This window comes from Ophidiomyces ophidiicola (assembly GCF_022830035.1).
Source record: "Ophidiomyces ophidiicola strain CBS 122913 chromosome Unknown scaffold_9, whole genome shotgun sequence".
NCBI lineage: Eukaryota > Fungi > Ascomycota > Eurotiomycetes > Onygenales > Onygenaceae > Ophidiomyces > Ophidiomyces ophidiicola.
In genome coordinates this window covers 460,312-479,679 of record NW_026054649.1, presented here as the reverse complement: position 1 = coordinate 479,679, position 19,368 = coordinate 460,312, and the positions used below count along the sequence as shown (strand labels likewise).

General features: G+C 50.0%; 7 protein-coding genes across 7 annotated transcripts; 2 read left to right on the top strand and 5 right to left on the bottom strand.

The window, feature by feature from the left end:
• Positions 1-68: 68 nt before the first annotated feature.
• Positions 69-1,148, bottom strand: JID1 (J domain-containing protein 1; the record flags this gene model as incomplete). Its single annotated transcript, XM_049252112.1, has 1 exon — positions 69-1,148. The coding sequence occupies one exon, from the start codon at positions 1,146-1,148 to the stop codon at positions 69-71; it is 1,080 nt and encodes a 359-aa protein (XP_049108995.1).
• Positions 1,149-1,292: 144 nt separating this feature from the next.
• On the top strand, positions 1,293-2,246 carry LOZ57_003057 (uncharacterized protein; the record flags this gene model as incomplete). Its single annotated transcript, XM_049252111.1, has 1 exon — positions 1,293-2,246. One exon carries the CDS (start codon positions 1,293-1,295, stop codon positions 2,244-2,246), a length of 954 nt encoding a protein of 317 aa, XP_049108994.1.
• A 200-nt stretch (positions 2,247-2,446) lies between these two features.
• On the bottom strand, positions 2,447-2,894 carry LOZ57_003056 (uncharacterized protein; the record flags this gene model as incomplete). Its single annotated transcript, XM_049252110.1, has 2 exons — positions 2,447-2,634; positions 2,690-2,894. The coding sequence occupies 2 exons, from the start codon at positions 2,892-2,894 to the stop codon at positions 2,447-2,449; spliced, it is 393 nt and encodes a 130-aa protein (XP_049108993.1).
• Positions 2,895-3,640: 746 nt separating this feature from the next.
• Positions 3,641-8,135, bottom strand: LOZ57_003055 (uncharacterized protein; the record flags this gene model as incomplete). The annotated part of the gene is made up of 5 exons (XM_049252109.1): positions 3,641-6,870; positions 6,935-6,997; positions 7,061-7,688; positions 7,754-7,985; positions 8,053-8,135. The coding sequence occupies 5 exons, from the start codon at positions 8,133-8,135 to the stop codon at positions 3,641-3,643; spliced, it is 4,236 nt and encodes a 1,411-aa protein (XP_049108992.1).
• A 1,464-nt stretch (positions 8,136-9,599) lies between these two features.
• LOZ57_003054 (uncharacterized protein) lies at positions 9,600-10,576 on the bottom strand (the record flags this gene model as incomplete). The annotated part of the gene is made up of 2 exons (XM_049252108.1): positions 9,600-10,170; positions 10,242-10,576. 2 exons carry the CDS (start codon positions 10,574-10,576, stop codon positions 9,600-9,602), a joined length of 906 nt encoding a protein of 301 aa, XP_049108991.1.
• A 276-nt stretch (positions 10,577-10,852) lies between these two features.
• Positions 10,853-14,052, bottom strand: LOZ57_003053 (uncharacterized protein; the record flags this gene model as incomplete). Its single annotated transcript, XM_049252107.1, has 2 exons — positions 10,853-13,897; positions 14,047-14,052. 2 exons carry the CDS (start codon positions 14,050-14,052, stop codon positions 10,853-10,855), a joined length of 3,051 nt encoding a protein of 1,016 aa, XP_049108990.1.
• A 628-nt stretch (positions 14,053-14,680) lies between these two features.
• On the top strand, positions 14,681-17,309 carry LOZ57_003052 (uncharacterized protein; the record flags this gene model as incomplete). Its single annotated transcript, XM_049252106.1, has 2 exons — positions 14,681-14,880; positions 14,936-17,309. The coding sequence occupies 2 exons, from the start codon at positions 14,681-14,683 to the stop codon at positions 17,307-17,309; spliced, it is 2,574 nt and encodes an 857-aa protein (XP_049108989.1).
• Positions 17,310-19,368: the final 2,059 nt, after the last annotated feature.

Here is a 19,368-nt window from a genome sequence, read left to right as displayed (position 1 = left end):
TTCAGCTCGGAGCGGAGATATATGCGCTCGCCTGGAGCACACAAAGGCCCGGGTTTCCCACCACTTATTTATTCCGCCGTATTTCTCATTGAATCAATATTGGTCATGATATCAGAGGTTCGACGGACGCCGAGAAGACGTCGGTATGTCTCTTCCTCCTCCTCTTTTAATCCGTAGCCCGACGGATCTCGCTTCATCAAGAAGCTCTGAACTCTCGCATCCTGCGAATTCATCTTGTTGATCGTGTTATGTTTCCGGCCCTCAAGAAATTTCCCACACCGATCATTTACATCTCGTACTCGCTCTTGGACATATGTCGAATATTTTCCTACAGTGATCGCCTGGCCAACACCACCGAATAAGGCTAGAAGTAGCAAAAACGAAGCAAACGTGCTATGGGATACCGTTTGTGCTTGTTTGGGTTGTCCGTCACGCCTCTCGTAAAATTCTTCCCAGTCCTCCCAGGTTGCATTTTTGAATATATCGTCCCCGCGTTTTTTGGGTTTGTATCTATACCGAACTGTTGATTGAGAGCTGTCATTTTTGGCGTTAACGCCGAATAATTCATGTCGATGGTGCCATCCATCGCCATATTTGTCGTAGGCTTCACGCTTGCGGGGGTCGGAAAGCAATTCATGCGCTGCTACCAAGATCCGATACCTGTTCATACGAACAGAATCTGGGATGTCTTTGCATAGTGGGTGGCCGTCGCATGATCGGTCAGGGTGATATATCTTCACCAGTTCATAGAAACGACGCTTCGAGTATGGAGAGTTTCGGTCTAGTTTGAGCAGTTCATATGGCGAGAAGGTGGAAGATGTAGGCCACGAGAAGTCCCCATCACCCTGAATAGGGTCTCCTGAGTTGACATGGGCGAATCTCTGAGGGTTTTGGAATGTAAGCGAGCGTCTTCGGGGGTGTGGCGAGATAGATGACGGCGAATTGAGGAGCGGGACGCCGCCACGAGAGCAGAGGAGAGACGACTTCTTGAACATTACGATATGCTCAAGACTGACGGGAATTGAATCATCGCTGGGAATGCTCTGGATAATAGCCAGAGGCCCTGCTGCGCCCACCCGCGTAAAGTGCTCAAACCAGAGCAGATGCCCGGCGTGATCCCCGTCCCGATGCAGTATCGCCGATGACATAACCGCCTAACGTTTTCTACTCCTGCGCAAATACGAGTCGGAAAAGCGCGGGCCGGCTGTTGTTCCGAGCGCTTAACCACCAGCGTCAAACAAGATGAGAAATGTGCTGCGCTGATAGGAACTGCGAGCTGGCAGTTCTCGACCATGCCCAGACACGATGAGGAGCATGGCAGTCGCCGGCGACGATCGCTGTCGCGATTGTCGGCAAGTGACTCAGGCGCCCGCATGACCAAGGACCAGCACAGCGGCAGAAAGCACAGGGACGACCACCAACCGGCTCGGGAGAGGCATCGAAGAGACCGATCAGCGTCGGTATCGGAGCCTGACCGGCACTCTAGGCACCGGAAATACCATAGGATCCACGGGCGCAGAAGCCGCTCTAGAAGCCCCCGCGAACAGTTGTCTCGACGACACCGCCATTCCAGAGAGCGCCGTCGCGATGATCGAGACTCACGCGAATCACCTCAACCTCGACGGCAGCGTCATGCTGATTCGCCCTCCCGAGGCTCACCTGGCGCAGAGCGACGATCCAAGAAACCCCTCTTGTCTCAGAAAGACGCCTTCTCCAAAACGTCCAGCGAGATTTCTCATGCCTCCACTCCAGCCTCAGACAAGGAGAGGCCAAATTTTGCAACCACAGGGCGCTTGGCTGCTGAGACGAACACTGTCCAAACAGGTGATGGTGCCATCGTTCTCAAGTACCATGAACCCCCAGAAGCTAGAAAGCCGGCGGCGAAAGATGCATGGAGGTTGTACATTTTCAAAGGGGATGAGTTGCTAGAAACGGTGGAGCTGGGTGGACGTAGCTGCTGGTTGATTGGCAGAGAGAGGTTTATCGCAGATTTGCCCATCGATCACCCCAGCTGCTCCAAACAGCATGCTGCTCTTCAGTTCCGATACGTGGAAAAGCGGAACGAATATGGGGACAAGGATGGACGAGTCAGGCCATACTTGGTCGATCTAGAAAGTGCCAATGGATCAACCGTCAATGGCGATCCTCTACCTCCGGGTAGATATATGGAACTCATAGATAAAGATGTCTTAAAATTTGGATTGAGTACGAGGGAATATGTCCTCATGCTGCCGCCAGCAGACTGAGTGGATGCCATAATCAAACAACGGTCAATTTAGCTGGTATAAGTGCATATACGTTGTGACCCATGGCTGGATCAACGAATAACTATAATACATTGTGATTGCAACCTGAGAACAGCTCAAGCAGGACCAAATACAACTCAAACCATACCCTCCAACATACTGAAACAAGTCTCTCTCAGCTGGTCTCTCTACCCGTTTGATCACGCCTTCCCGGTCAACTCCTCTGCCTCTTCTTTGGCTTTCTCTTCCAGATCAACAGCCTTCTCTTTGGCCTTCTCTTGCGCCTGATGAGCAGTTTCTTTACCTTGCTCAGCGGCTCTCATCCCCTCTCGTTTAGCTTCCTTCGCATGATGGCCCAAGGTCTCTCCGATCTTTTGTGCAGCTTCCTCTGTTTCCGCCACGTCAGCTCTCCTCAACTGGTCGTTGCGCTCTTTTTGACTTACCTCCTTTTTCAATGCCTTTAACAGCAGCATCGGAGACAACCCTATCCGCTTTCTTGAGAGTGTCTTTTGTAACTTGGATTGGCCCTTTATCGAAGTGTCGGTTAGTGGTTGAAAAGAGAGCCGGCCGCGATGCTGCAATCACAGCCGATCTGGCTGGAGTAAAGGATACTCTCGTAGTGCAAGAGACGCGGGCGACGAAAGACATGATGAATTGGATTATTCTACCCAAGTTTGTCAGATAAGAATGTTGTGTTGTGGAAGCTGAAGCATGACGTGGGCCACTTACTAGACAATGCTATGGCGTCTACTTGATAGGAGGATGGGATACGAGGAAGAATTGAGGAAAATTTGAGGTGCTAGTACTGGTCTATAGGGTGTCGGTAGTATTGTGGAGATGGAAAATACATTAGAAGTACAGATGATTTCGCCTTTATATCCAGTTTTCGCCATTTAGGTTCGCATTGTATGTATTTGGGCCGACGACGTCATCGCTCCAAATCTTGATGCGCTGACTAAGATGACATCGAAGAAACTTCCAAGAAAAGGTATCACAAAAAATATTAGCATCGAATTAACGCCGGTATCCTACTCACTATTAGGTCTATCTAAGTATGTATATCGGTGAAGAAAAGAAAACAGTATACCCAACTCGAATCATCCCATAGCAACATGCCTTCATGAAAATAATGCACAGTACGGAGTACAGATGTATGTATATAACTAAACCACGAACATCGTCATGACCCATGCTCCTTCCCCACAAAAATAGCCAGGAAAAAACAGTGTTATATTAGTACTCAATTATGACATAATTGCTGTAAGCTACCCTGACAGCAGAAGAGTCCCCACATAATCGTGCTAGTATTCGCACAAAGCAATTCAAGCCGAAGATATAAGTGGGCTTCTGGTGCAAAAGTACCTAAAGTTAATAATAAACAGCAAACTCTATCTTCACTGAAACTGAAGACCAAACCCTCGCAGGTCCTGTCGAGAAACAGGAGAACTTCCACTCCGCCGTCTCTGCCGCGATGAAACCGGCCTGCTGGGCACTTGGCTTGGGTTTTGCGAGAGCAGCATCTGAAGCTGCGACGGATCACTGGCAGTAGGGATCAGGTTCTGAGCCGGATACGGCGCTGGTGCTCTCGCTCGCCTCCGGGCTGCATCCACATTGACAGGGTGGGTTTCTCCAAACTGAATATGGTGTGTATCTGAAACTGGTCGGAATTCAACAAGACTTCTGCTCGTCCCGTCCGTTGAATTCACCATCATTCCAGGCCCAGATGGAATGCGCGACATGGTAGGAGCGTCATAAGATGACGGTGACGTTCCGCTTGACTCAATAACTGATTCTCTGGACCCGAAAACGACATGTTGCGCACGTCGAGTATCGAGTTGCGGCATTTGGGACGCATTTTCGAATGCCAGTGGGGAGGAATAAGCCCCGGAAAACGCGGGTGGGAATCTAGCAGGCTCCGTTCTCAAGGATTGGTTCGATCGGCCAGAGTGGTCTCGAGACAAAGGCTGTGAAGAGTAGCCAGTGGGCATATGCGCTGTGGAGAAGCTGGCACGGTGCTGTGGGAACCCCGATACCGCCAAAGATGGTGGCGGCATGCTAGAAAGATTCGGAACCGAGTTACGTTCTGAACGGCGCGTAACACTTACATTAGACTGGAATGGGAGAGGTAGTGGATTAGGTCCAAAACCCGGTTGAGAACCGTACGAATCTCGATTTGTATAAGTATATTGGGTGAAATCTTCTGACCTGGCTGAAGTCTGGGAATCTGTGGCAGAGTTTGAGGGCTGATGATGCACCACTCTAGGCACGCCAGGGTCGCTATGCGTAGATTGCGATAGCGCATCGTATCGATCTCTCGTCGGTCTGGGTGCAAGGGAATTGTCTCGGTGGATACCAAACCCATCTTGAAATGGATTAGGCCGTGGAATGAAAGGCGGGGGCGGCTGGTTTAGGGAAGAAGTTGAGCGTCCAGCAAGAGGCATTGGCTGGTTAGCAACAACGTCAGCGTAGCTTGGACGGTTCTCCTTCTGGCTACCAGATCGACCGATTGGTTTTCTTCCTCCGGGAATGGGTGGGCTCGATCGCTGAACCGCCGCCAAAGCTGATTCTGCATACGATCTTCCGTCTACAGAATGTATTGAGGGAGTGTGGATTGGCGAATCTTTTGCCTCAACATTAACCTGTGTCACGGAAACTGTTGGTTTAGGCCTGAAATTCCCAAGGTTTTTTCTGTTCCTGGTTTTTCTCCACTGGTTGAGTACTGAGAAAAAGCCACGTCTAGGCTTTTTCTCTACTACTTGCCATCCAGTTTCGTCGCCGTCGTTTAATGTGACTTGAGGTGTTGCTGTTGCCTGCGATGGGGCACGAGACATTTCAGTAACTTGGCTTCCCTCCTCAAAGCTTTTTGCACAATCGACATCCTCTGTTATGATCGGTATATGGAAACTTGGATTGTTAACTGACGGAGCAAGTTGTTGAGGGAAATATATATCAACTGGCGATTCCGACTTGGTGTGATCCAAGCCTACTCCCCAAGACAGCGACGATATTTGACTGTTAGGTGTGTCTGGAACGGAGGACATGCTGCTGGTTCTGTCGAAAATCGATTTGTTATTACGGAAAGATTCCTGTGAGGAGCCCGGGGAGCGGTCTGCAATTTCACTTTCCATATCAGCAGTCAATTTACTTAAGGTATCATGCAAATTTTGCAGGCTGATTGCTACTTTGGTAAGTTTCGTAGGAAAGTGGCTCATCAGCCGCCTGGCATGAGTTAAGTACTCCCGATAATCTCTTGCTAGCCCGGAGCCCCTTGTTGCTCTCATATGGGCTTTGGCGTTATCGTAGGATAGACAAAATAGAGCAGTTGCAAGCGCGAGCCACCAATAGTAGTGGTTTTCGCCTTGATCCTTCAACTCATCACGACAGAATCCTTGGACAACAGTATGGATCTTGATGGTATCTATCGTGCTTCGAGCTGCGGCGGAAAAATCGTTGTCGCTCACATGAGAGTCATCTGCATCGGATGACATTCGTGAGCCCCCCATAGTACCCGAGTCACCCATGTCACTCAAATAGTAAAGGTATAATGTTCTCTCTATCAGCCCATATTTGATCAGAACAGTGATGGTATTATCCAGGTGGCGCTGGTTGCTTCCTCCACGGTCACTGGTTCTTATCTCAACACTATAGTCAAGCAGGGCCTTCCTCCCTAGGACCAGCATGCCGACTGGGACATGGTGTCCAAAAAAGGAAAGAATTTTTATCAGGTTAAGTGCTTCATAGTGTTCATAATTGAAAAGGTCTCTCATAATATCACGGTAAGGCTCGGCAAGCCTTTCATCAGTGAGATGTGAATCAAAATGGTATTTTTCCAAAGCCCTCCCAGACGCCCTCAGGCGGTGGCCAATGGCGTGAATTGCCAGAGGCAGACATTGGTAGTATTTCACCAATTCAGTTGCCTTTTTCTCTTGTTCGGGTGTTGGATTCTTAATACCTAAATCTTTAAAGAGCATTTTGCAAGCCGCTGGCAAAGCAAGCCGTTTGACTTCTAAACCATATGGTTCTAGTAGCCTTTGCTTTTTGCTTAGGGTTCGATCAATTGAAGTGTAAATTATGGCTGTGTTTTTCGTGAACGGGAGGACATTTTTGAATTCGTTAATCTCACTGCTGTGTTCGAAGGATATGTCATCAAAAACAAGCAGCCAATTCTCTCTTGACTCAAGCCATTTTCGTACGGTCTCGACGTAAACTCCAGTGCTCCTCCAGTTAGGATCTTGACTGTCCTTTTGTGCAATCTGTTCATCCGCCATTTGTGCGATTTGCCAAATACCGTTATAGCGTGACTCTCTGGTCCGACAATCGATCCAGAAGACTCCTCCAGGGTATAACGACTGATACGTGTACATGTATTGGCGTGCAAGGTGTGATTTCCCGGCGCCAGGGCCGCCATATAATAGGACGGCAACAGTTCCAGCGGTTCTCTTTTTGGCCATGTATAGACGGGTATGCAGCTCTTCAAGTTCCTTCTCCATGCCAAAAAACGTAGAATTTGGGTGAAAACCGGGAGGCACAACTCTGATGAAGCGATCCTTTTCTGGATCTTGTGAACGAGGAATGTCCCCACTTTCAGATGGTGGACTCGGTAAAAGAGCAGTTACAGAATTGGCTATTCCAAAAGTTAGCAATGGCGGGGAAAGCTGTAGATAGCATTAAGAGGAAGAGCAGCATACAAAGAGACTCAAGTTTTTCCAACCGTAGAGAAACTAAACTTCCCACAGGCGCGTCGGTCAGTCCTATATAAGTCGTAGAATTTAGCAATAGTATCATGGAGTCAATGGGGACACTGATTTACATACCATAGAGTCGCTTCGCCTCCTCCTGCCGTTCGAACAATCGTTCTTTATGCTCCTGTATCCATCTTCCGGGGATAACCTTTGGGGCGTCAGTCGAATAACGAAGGACTGCCTCGGCGACCGCTTCATAGCCCGGTGAGTTATTGTCTTCAAATCGACACATGCCTCCATGATCAGCTTCAATCCCCATGCGTTCTACTCCATCGATCAATGGGGCAGCAGACGACTCATCGACGATAAAGGCGCGAGTACTCTTGAGATCCATCGGTTTTGACTCGTGGAAGAAGTAAATACGAAATTTGCTCATTATTTGCGCAAAGTCACGGTTGATAATCTGCAGATGTTCGTTGTCCGTCTTCAGGCTATTGATGAGCTGGGGGCTTGTGTCGAATATTTTCTTCGGCATAACAGCACTGCAAATCGACTGAAGTAGGCTGCCAAACTTGGCGATATCCGATCCATTGTGAGGCGTTCCTAAAAATAGGATAGCATATGCCGAAATGTAAATCGAGCGCAAGTGCTGTATATGCTCGTGCTGGACTCTTGAGCATACGGAAAGACATTTCTTGACGATTAAACCGCCGAGAGAATGGCATATGAAGATGATCGGCCGCTCGACAGCTCCGTTCAACTAGACAACCATGTCAGCCTGTGTCACTCATTTTTGTTTTTCCTCGAATACGCCCTTCTACTCACATTTCTATTGGCAAAGAGATGGGCGGCAAGGTGCTCGGCGTGATTGTGTATTTTGTCTTTTGACGTCCCATCCAGAAACGCAGTGACGTTCGCATTGTAACCATACGTTAGAATGCGCAGTTGCTGAGCGGGAAGGGTCTTGGGAAGAAGGTCTGCCGGCCAAAAGATATCCGATTTCTTCGTCGTCCACGTTTCATAGGCGGAGCCGTTCAGGCCGTGGACAAAAACCACACTACAGAGAGGTAAGTACATGCTCTTTCAGACCAAACTCCAGAGGTGAGCCAGCAGATGGGACATACTCGACCAAGGGATTGTTGGCAGTATACACCTCCGACAAGCCAAACTCCTTGACGTGCGGTCTTCCAACAACAGTCGAACTCATGGCTCAGCAGGTCTGGTGTTTTCTTGGGACAGGGTTGACAGGAGTGTGGCCAGGCGGGCAATATATAGGTACGGCCCATCGAAGCACGGCGGGCAGGCTGGCGAGGCAGGACGGGGGTTCGCGCACGAAATGGGGCCGGGCAGCTGGCTTTGCAAAGGGCAGACAGCGTCGTGTGAACAGCAGAGCAGCAGAGCAGCAGCAGAGGAGCTGGACGACGATGAGTCGAGGCGGGCGAGGTCAGGTGCGGGCAAGCGCAGAAGTCACGCTCCGGGCTCTCCAGCCTCGACGACCACGGCGGCAACAGCGCAGCAGCAGCAACGCGCCTTTTCAACTCTCTGGCATCGTATTCCCGCTCGTTAGCGGGCCTGGCCGCGAGGGGGATGTGCGCAACGGGCGGATCGTCAGGCCGGCAGGGCCTGCACCATAGCCGCACAGCCTTGTCCGGCCTGCCCAACGGGGCTTCGTTCGTGAAGCTGCTATGTTTAACTAACTGACCAGGTAGTGGGTTACTGGCCTGGTCGCCGGCGCCACAGCCCAAGGACCCTCTTCCTTGTCGGTGCTGGGTCGTCGGCCCGTCAAGCTTCAGTCCACTGTTGTTGGCCGCCGTTCCATGACTCAACACGACTCACGGTGCGGATTGGCGTCGATCGCCCGTGCAGGCTGCTGCCGGCCTCTCGCTGGGCGCGCAGTAACTAGTGCGCTCGAGAGACGGCAGGCCTGCATGCGGCCCGCGTTTTGTTGACCGTCTCGTCGCAGACCTCCCCTGCTGGGTTTCACACATTGCTCTGGACTTCTTTGCAGAATTCAGCGCATGAGGTCTGATCTGGCCTGGGTGGCACCGTCCGATTGTGTTGCGCTCCCTGGCGTGAGATCCTGTTCACTGGAGACACAGGTGATCAAGCGCTGAGCAAACAGCTGCCGTTGATGATTCTGATTTCTGAATGACGAGATCCATGTGAGCTTCAGAGACGTCCAACGCCCGGAGCAAACTTCGATCATAAGCTTTTAACGCGCCGAATACTGCCTATACAGGCTCCACGGTTACATCCGCCCTGGTTCCCAGCCCTTTGAGAACTACATTGGCATCTGCACTTGGATTGTTTTGTACATATCTTCATCTCACAATACCATGGCCTGTTTGTTTGATTCTGCTATCTCCTCTAACTAGGTCTTACGGAGTACAACTACTTTGGAGCCGGCCACCAATGCCCTCATAGTTACATCATACCTTCATAACTGCCGTAGCCTCCCAAAGGTGCCGCCACGAGCGACAATGTATGTGCCTAAAACATGCTCCGATGACGACGCTTATGCTAAGGCTTAGTTGCCTCTGCTGTACTCCGTACGGAGTAGGCAGCTCTTTAAGCGCTCTATTACGAAGCACACACCTGCAGCCTTACAGGGCCCCAACCACCCGAGAGCCCTCGCAGCGCCGTAATGCGCCCGCTCTCCTTCGTCCGCCTATCACCTGCCCTTGAAGCACGGCTTTCTCTTCTCTGCGAATGCCTTCAGCGCCTCATGTCGGTCTTCCGTATCGACGACTCCGAGGTACGCCTCATTCTCTCCCTCCTGGCCCCTCTCATAGCCCGTAACCGCCTTGACAGCCTGTTTCAGGGCAATAGGGCCACCCTCGCAGATATCTAACGCAAGCTTGATGCTCTCCTGTAGAACCTTCTCGCGAGCCATGCCCGCCTGCGCCTGCTCCTCAGGGCTGATCTCCACCAATCGGTTACAGAGCCCGAGGAAATAAGCTTCCGCCGCGTGCACTCGCCTGCCGGTGAGGATCATATCGAGAGCCCTGTTCTTGCCAATGAGGCGAGGGAGGCGGTGGGTGCCGCCTGCGCCGGGGATAATAGCAAGCCGTGTCTCCGGGAGGCCCACGATGCTGGTCGAGCCGAAGACACGGAGGTGTGTAGATAATGCAAGCTCGAGGCCACCACCCAGTGCCATGGAGGAGATAGCTGAGATGGTGGGTACCTGCAGGGCCTCGAGGTTGATAAACGTCTGCCGGAGCTGGGCCAGGAAGGCATCGGTCCTGTTAAAGCCGGGCCATTTAGCATAGATAGGAACATTATTAGCATAGCCCGCAAGAGAGCGATTACTCACTCCTCCCTCGTGAACTTCGCCCGTTCTTTCAGGTCCGCGCCCGCACAGAACGAGGCATCGACGTTACTTGCAACCACCAGCGCTCGCGTCGGCCCAACCCCCCGCTCGGCGCTGATCGAGTCGATATGTGCTCCCAGCGCATTCAACAGCTGTTTCGAAATCGCATTGCGGGCCTCCGGCCGGTTCAGCAGGAGCACTCTGATGTGGCCGGCGCCCGGCGCGGGGATCTGCTGGACATTGATCACTGCGCTGTGTGCAGCGGTGGCGTTGCTGCGGATCTGGCCGGAGGCGAATCTCTTGAGGGGAGAAGAGAATACGAGTATTTTGGGAGGCATTGTGAGTGTGTGAGAGGGCCTGTTACAGGGTTGGAGAATAGAGGCCTAGAAAGCCGGCCTGGCAAATTGAGTGTTTTGTAGCTCTCCGTCCATCCTCGGCGCGGGCATCCGAGTCGGCCTCAGGCACCGCGATCTGAGTTTCCTGCGGCTAAAAGCGGGACAAGTGCAACCACGCCGAAAGCTCGCACGACCTACTTGAAGTATTATTGTTATTATTATTTTTTATAATTTGATATATAGGTATTGTACAAGATGTAAGATAGTTGTTCTATACTATTAGAAGCCCTCATGATCCGCGACATACTGACGCACTTCTGTGTCCGTGGCCCATGGCGAGAAAAGCTCGGAGTTTTCGATGATATCACGCGCCTCCTGAAGGTAAGATTGGGGTGGCGCAGATGCTTCGCTCACAGCCCCAGCCGACTGCGCTTGAACGTCCTCGTTTAAATGCTGGTCTATTGGGGGCCTCTCATAGTCTGAGTCGAATATGTGTTTCTCGATGTATACTCGGACCGCAATAACAACCAGTCGCATTGCTCTGTCTCCGCCAAGAAGCTCTTTCGCAACTCGCCTAAGCTCCGCTGAGTTTTGAGACATCCATTTAAGCAGAGATAGCACGCTTTCGAAATCCGCCGCTAGGCCAAGGACGCGAACAAAAGCGTGAATGGTAGACGGATTTGGTACCATGAACATTTTCGGCAGTGCTGGATGGTTTGATGGGTACAACGCCGTTGAGCTTTTAGCAACCGAAGGAAAAAGTGGCCCGTCGCTTGGGAGCACTATGTCATCAAATGTGCGTTTGAGGAAGCCAATACTATCACTAACCATTTCTGAGCTAGATGATAGGTTCATTGCTGGGGCAGTGCCAGGTAAGCCAGCTCGCTTAAGAAGCTCGATGCCTGACTCCACGCCGTGTATATCCTTCCGAATGGCGAGCAGCAGTCTCGAAAAGGCATCACACACAGTATGAAAGCAGCTCGTATCAAGGCTTAGACCTTTGGTCTCCATCCAAGAAAGAGCCTCACAAGTTTCATTCCAAGTCATCACTCGTTGTTCCGAGGAAGAAAAGTATGGATTAGTAGCTGGAAGTCTTGTCCTAGCTAGCCTTGTCAATAGGTGATTCCAAGATGGCAAGTAGTCAGGCATACGCAGTCGTAGTAAGAAGACTGCGTGAGCTAGACTTTTATCGGCCGCTATTCTCTCACCAGAGCCCTCATACCCATCATGCGGTGGCTTGATTATGGGAAAGAATTGACTCAGAGAAAACTGTGCAGGCTTTGGAACCTTTCCTCTGTAGCAGGAAAATCTACAAAGAAAACGAATAAAGGCAGCAAAGATGTCGTCGGAGATACTGTCAAGATGTCGCTTGCGATTCGAATCTTGGGTCCACGAATCCGATGTCAAGGCTTGGGCTTGCTCCGTCGACAGCTCACTGCGAGTAATTAAATCTAACCCTGATATAAATGAGGTCGAATGGGTAAGCAGCAACACTAGTAATTTTCTCGACAAGGTCACGTTTTCGGAGAACAACTGTTGAATAAGCATCTCCAAAGTCGGGGGATCCGAATGCACGTAGATTACGTCTCGAGGGGATGTCGGTTCAGGATATACCTCTTTTCCATCTCCTGGGAGTGCTTCCAGCTGGGTGGCCTGTGAAGAATTTTGGAGATATTCGTAAAATATCACTTTTTCTGCAAGTTCAAGATATATGCCTTTGGTAATTGGAAAACCCTGATCTTTACATGACAGAAAGCAGGCCCATGCTTCCTTCATAGTTCTCGTTGCACGGATACGCGCTGCCCAAATGTCACTATATGAATCCTCGTCCGTCAATCCAGAAACCGTGGACTTATCCCCATCTTCTGCTGAATTTGCTTTAAGCCACGCCGTATGCTGAGATCGCATATGATAAGGGCTAGATCCGGGAAGGAAGGATCTGGTCTGGATTGTGGGGGTACCATCAAGGTCCCAGCCAGCTAAAATGGTTGCTATCCGATCCCAGCGGGTAGCAGAGTATCCGGCTTCTTTCATTCGCGTTATTGCTCCTATTGTCTTGCTTCTACTTCCTTCTAAACCTTTATCAACATCGATTCCTAGCTTATCTTCTTTCCATGGAGGCCATGATTTTGCTTTGAATTTGGCCCATTGTTTGTCTGGATTTAATTTTCGACGAGCATTTTGGATTCTAGTGACAGCATGATATCCTTCTCGAGTGACCGCGAGTGGTGGCTCAAATTTCGTCATTTCTCGCAGCAGGTGAAAAATCGCACGCTGCTGAATAACAGTCGATATATAGGGCACTACTCGGCACGGAAGGGCCAGAAGAGACAAAATTTTGTTGTAGTAGGTAATCAAACGCCCAACTTGTTTATCTTTTAAGGTACTGGCCACAGCGTCATACCCGAACACGGCGGTAAACATTTGGGCAATGGAGAACAACGCCTCCGGTGAAACTATACGAGCCGCACGAATCAAACGAACGAAAAGGATCATTACGGATGTATCATCCCCGGACCTGAACCATGCAGGCTGATCACACAGTGACACTGATTGTTTAGGTGTTTTAGTCTGGGGCAACGTTTTGAGTTGCGGATGCAGCATAATATCCCATGATTGGACCAATAGTAGCTTTAGAGCCTTTGAACCAATAGCTTTCCGGCGAAGGATGAATAATAAAACAAACAAGGGAGCACGCTTGCCGCCTAGCTTCCCCACGTTGGAGCTATTAACAGCAGTCAGCCGCATTGCGGCAGTATATGAATCCGGGGCCAGTAGTATCCATGCCCACACCATCACATCATCAGCAGAGTAGCCTCTCTGTGATAAATAATCCAGTGACAGATCGTCGAACACAGCGAAAAGAGACGCATCCAGAGGCCGTATATTTAAAGTGCCATCATCGAGAGCGAAAGCTTCCGCGGACAAGACAGGCTCAACATAACGAATATAATCAGCAACTATGGTGGCATAAGATAATCGAGCAGGATGTTTTGGATGCGATTTTTTTTGACGAGTTTGCAAACCAGGTGTTGGTAAAGTATCGACTAATTTGTTGGGATTGAACCAAGACAAATCAACGGAGTAGAATTTGGGCTTGGAGAGCTCTATTTCGAAATTCCTGTCTCGTATAGAAGCGATCAATGCATCTGATGGGGTCTCCCTTCGGCAAAAACCTGCAATTTTTTCTTCATCGCGTTGTCTCGTAATTTCAAGGTCACGAATATTCCGGGTGTTTGGTTTGAAGCTTCCAGAGCCATTGCGCTGGCGGCGAAGGGGATAAAGGGAGTCGGATGAATGCCGACATTTCGGTATCTGAGACCTCTAGAAGCTGGTAAGACAGAGAAGATAGGAGGACGACAAGGGAAGGGAGTGCCACCTGTGGTCTCCAGCAACAGAAGTTGTAGGGGAGAGTTGAATAGGAAATAAAGGGCGTTACCCAGCGGCACCGGGCAAGTCTATGAAACGAGGACATCCATCGAACTTCAACCAAGGCCCGGCAGCAGCTGGAGGCCGTCTCATCCGTCGCACCGCAAGCTGTTTGCAATTCAGTCGTTTTCGGTCTCCAGAACTTCATCGGCTTAGTCATACATCACGTGAATATTTGATTATGTAATTCGACTAGTTTTCCCGCGTGGCTGCTCTGTTGCTCCCGTTCATCCTCTACTGGGTCTCTGTGTGCCCTTTAAATGTGCTTTGTTCCTCCGGACATTTTGTGTGATCCGGTTGCGTCTCTTACTGGTTGTCTCCTACCTGGCGCGCTGTAAGGTTTGTTGAAGATCCCTGGGCTGCTCCCTTGTAACTCCAGTCTAACTCTGCGATCAGGAACTAATCGCAGACGCGCAGAAAATAACTAGCTAGACACACCACTTCCATCTCACCCTATCAAACCGGCCGTCGCCAGGAGCCTGGGAGTGCATAACTACAACTAAGCTTGATGCTCCAGACCCTAGCGTACGCTTTGAAGGGTTCTTTCTCCCAGCCTAGCGCAACGGCCCATAAAGGCGCCAATTGAGGGCGTCTGTTGCGACAAGCTTTCACGCCGCTTTCTCAAAGGGACGCTTGGTGGGTTGCGCTCTCAGTATGGATGGTAAAGGTTCGACCACGATGCCGACTGTAAATGGTGACGTACCCCATATGACGGATGGTGCTTCTCCAAACGGCCCCCCGAAGCGGAAGCATGAGCCAGCAGTCGAGCAAACGGTTAAGCCCGATACTCCCACCCGCGACTCTAAATCACTGAACAGTGAAACGGTAGAAGATCTACTTACCTCGTCGCTCAAAGATGTCCTTGAAGTTGTCAGAAAGTACGTGCTTCTGATTTTCGCTTGCCTTCAGCATGCTAATCTTCGCATGATGCAGATATGACGATGTACTCAAAATGTTGGATTATCCCTTACCTCCAAACACTGACTCCGAACCCGACAATAAACGAACTAAATTATCAGAGCAAGAGACAAAAACTTCGATATCATCAAAGGTTGCTTCGGGAGAATACAGGCGTCTTCAAGACTTCAACAACGACATTGAGTTGGTAACGACCTTGGTCAGCAGCAATGACACGCAGTCTCAGAGCCGACCGCAGCACCTCAAGAGCCTCAGTCCGGATGAGATATCTGCAAAAGCCAACTTGTTCAATAGACAACTCAATGATCTTTTACAAAGGAGCAATCAGCTTCGCCCCTTACTTGATAATTCCGAAACAGAGCAAGCTGAAGAAGGCTCGTCGTTTTTAGACTCAATGTCTGTACCTACTCGTGACGATCTGCCAATTCTTACTGTTACTGTTGGCAATCCCTCGAGGACTTATTTTTCAAGCTTCCCACTGATCGAGTCGCCAAGCGGCCCTCTTCCAGCGACAAGACGCACTCCAGGAAACGAACAGCCCCCAGTCGACGAATCTCTTCTTCCCGAAAATATAAAAGTCTCCAAAGTCGTGCCATTCAACTCAACGAATTTCCAGGGCCCGAGAGGCCGGATAAGGACATTTGGCGAAGTTTTTGGCCCTCCTGCCAACCTTCCCCAGCTGAAAAGACCATGCAGAAGTCAGCCTCCAAAAAAATCCGATAATGTGATAGGCTGGCTCAAACCCGTGGACGTTTTAGCTGCTGCCAGTACGACACCATCCGGACACAAGCTATATAATAACAATGCATTGTCAGTTGGAGACTGGCTTAACTATGGCAAGGCATTCCGAATCAACGTTGCCGCAAGCGCCAATTCTCATGAAATATCCCAGATGGAGGAGGAAGACGTGGGAAACCTCATGTCAGCTTGCTCTTCCTTTGCGCCTAGCTACGACAGTGGCGGTGCCGTTGTAGATAAGGACTCTCACAATATGGTGTTTTGGGATCGATATTGGAGCGGGGACTTTCATCAGCTATATTCAAAATGGCATCAAGACCAGCTAGAGCCGGTAAGAATGCTTTTCGAAAATACTATATTAGAGCCTGAACCTCTTGACGATGCTGGTCTACAAGAAGCTGTAGAATCTTTCAAACCAAGTGGAACTATTGAAGAATTTGAGAAGAGCTTAAAGGCCTCGGCTACAGAAACTGGCGAAGCAGAAGTCGAACAAATGCTGGAAGAAATATCGGGGCTGCTACAGACCTTACAGTCTTATCGACGGCTACGTGTCCTCCAACCCGTGCCTGGACAACTCTCAAACGTCAGCTCAAGTGCTTCCAATCAGTCATCGGATACTCCGTCAGACCAGGAGAGGGCTTTATACGATGTATTAAAACAGAGTCTGAGCTCTATGATAGCAATGCTTCCACCTTATGCGGTTGCTAAACTCAATGGCGATCAGCTAGCTGAGTTAAACATAAGCACGACAATTAAACGAGACGGGCTCGATTTTGCTGGTACGATGGATGAAGATGAGTGGACTGTGCGACAGAAACAGGCCTCGAGACCCGCCCTGCCCGTCAACCGCTCACCGGTCCCAACTCATCCGCCCAGAGGCCCCATTTTCCCATCACCACAGCATCCGAACATCGCCCCACATCAACGATATCAACCTCCTCCTCCCCGTACTAGGAATGCCACGACAAACTTCCACAATGCACAAGCTTATGGTGCTAGGCCGCCACTTCCAGGAGGACAATACCAACCTGGGCACCCACCGCATGCCTATTCCCCGTCACCGCAGCCTTCTCAACGGTTTGTACAGCCTCAATATCAACAACCCACGCCTGCGGCCCAATATACCCGAACTGGAATGCTCCAGCAATTCCAACGACCTAGCCCAGGCAACCCCGTTTCGTACGGCGGTCAGCGCAACTTTTCTCCCTCCCAACCCTCCCAACAATCGCCGTATCCTCGGCCCGTTCCCCCCGCAAGCTATCCTCCAAGGCCGAATGCCTCATCGCCGCCTCACCGGCCCACCACTTTTAGCCAACCGCCACAACGGCAGCCGTACTTGAACTCCGCGTCCGTCGGCACCCAGCCGCGATATTTCCAGCAACAAGCTCAGCCCCCAGCGCATTACGCTAATTATCCCTCAAATCAATCCACGCCTACTCCAGCGGGGTACCCGCCGGGCGCAGCTGGAATGCCTTTCCCTCGCGGCTCTGCTGACCAAGCTAATATGCCTCTGGACCGCACCAGGACGCCAACGATGGAAGCCCAGCGCCGTGTTCTCGGCCTTAGTCAGCAGCACCAACAGACTGTACATCAAGACAATACACAGGGAAATCCTCCTGCTACACAGCCCCAACTTACACCAAGGCCTTAAGAACCGGGGAATTTCAAAAGGCCGGGGCGAGGTTGCTGGCATCTGTCTTTCCCCGTCATTTCTCCCCTATTACATTCAAAAGTCTACGCCCCTTTTACATCTTTAAAATTGTCATATCTGTCTTATCTTTGATGCAATAGCTAATACTAGTCGATCGGGTTTTTGGCGGGGTGTCACTTCAAGGGAAACGGGCCCAGGACTCCCGGGACTCTATTACATGGCGCAATATCGGAAAATATACTTCCTTTTTATTGATTTTTCATTTTTACGTCTTTTTTTTTTTTTTTTTTTTTTCAAAGACACGTTTGGCAGTGCTAAATCGCCCATTTTTTTCCTGCTTATCCATTTTATGAATAAGTCTGCATTTATTTTGCGAGATATGGTCCATGGGATCGGTATGGCGTTTAACCTTTGATTTTATTTATTTTTTCTCTCTTTCTATTACTGGGGGGACTGTTGTTTCGTTTCTTCCGTTTTTTTGCCTCGGTTTCAAAGAATAGGCGGGATGACGCAAACCTTGGAGGAAAAAAAGTTCAAAGAAAATTTGTATGCCCAGAGCCCTAGATGAAATGAACTCAGCTATACCTCTTTGATTTCTGATATTCTAGGCTCCAATCCTTTCGCAGTCGTCAGGTGAGCGTGCCAGCAGCCTGACCACGCCGATCTTCAAGCACCTGGGGTTCTTGAGATCCGATTGGAAGCTACACATTAGTTAGGTAAAGCGTGAGAGTTTGCCACCGAGGTTTAATGATGTCTTAGCTCTAAGCAACCGCTTAATGCTTGGATAGCCGCGCAACGGGCTCACCAGCCTACTAGATTGTACAGGCTTGGAAAACGGCGTCATACATCATGTGTATCAGTTAGTGACAATTACATTCGCTTCACCAGCTGCTGGAAGAGCCGGGCCATGGCCAAAACAAGGGCTATGACCAGCCCAAAGACGCATCAACGGCGGGAGCTACATTGTTGTTCTCGAAGCTAAGGTTGCTCATGGACAAACCCAAAGGAGCCCTGCTTAAGGCTTGCTACCCCCTTTCCCCCTTTGGCAAGCCTAACCTTACGTTGCACCGCCCTTTGTGCGTTTTTTATACCGCGGGGCCATACTCCGTACATGCTCATATTCTACAGACAACAATCAGAACTAGATAGTAGAAATACCAGATTCCGAAACTACAACTATGATCTGTGAGGCTCAATTTGGATGTAGACAAGACAACATAAGCAACATTTCTATGTAATTAGTTAGGAAATGAAGATGACCTTCATTAAAGGTAGAATCTTGATCTTTTATGGACGACTAAGGGTAATGCATTACACACTAAGCAGTTCTTCTCATACATCTCCTCATTCAACACAGGTTTCACACCCCTTCCTGTACAGACCTGCTTCTAGGATGTCATGGTGCTTGGAGGCCAAATGATGCACGGCGAGCCGAGCGGCGCCGTTGGATTCACGCAAGCGCATTCAGCCAGCATCCCAGCCGGGTCGTTTATCTGAGGGTTTTCATATACAGCAGGACCAATCCATGGCACATACGGATTCACGGGGTGACGAGCTACCAACCCCATGGCTTGTCACCCTTGATCTCACGGCTACCGGCGATATCCTTCGTTGGTTGGTAATTTTTGCAGCAGATCTTCAGCATTTCACAGCCCCTTGCCCCTAAACCAAGAAATTCTAGCTCCACTATCTTGATATGGCACTTTTCTGATATCAACATTTGTGTATCAAGATCAGAAAGTGAAGCCATCAAAGCTTCTTGTGTATGGCTTTGTTTCTTGGGGTAGATTTGTTGTTTTTTATCTCTCTTGACTTTCCAAGCCTTGAGGTCTTTGCCAGGGAGAAGAAAGAAGCACCTCCAAAGGTAGAGCCTAAACAGGCATGACTACCCAGCAAACTGTTTTAAGACGGGATAAGGAGAGCGGGTGTTGTGATGGCTTAGCCACAGGAGCTGGTGCTTAGGCCGACATAGTTTTTCGAGAGAAACAAAAAACTAAGAGAGGCGCAGGCGACACTAATAGCCCCCTGAACTATACGCCGTCCATTTCACAGCGGAAGC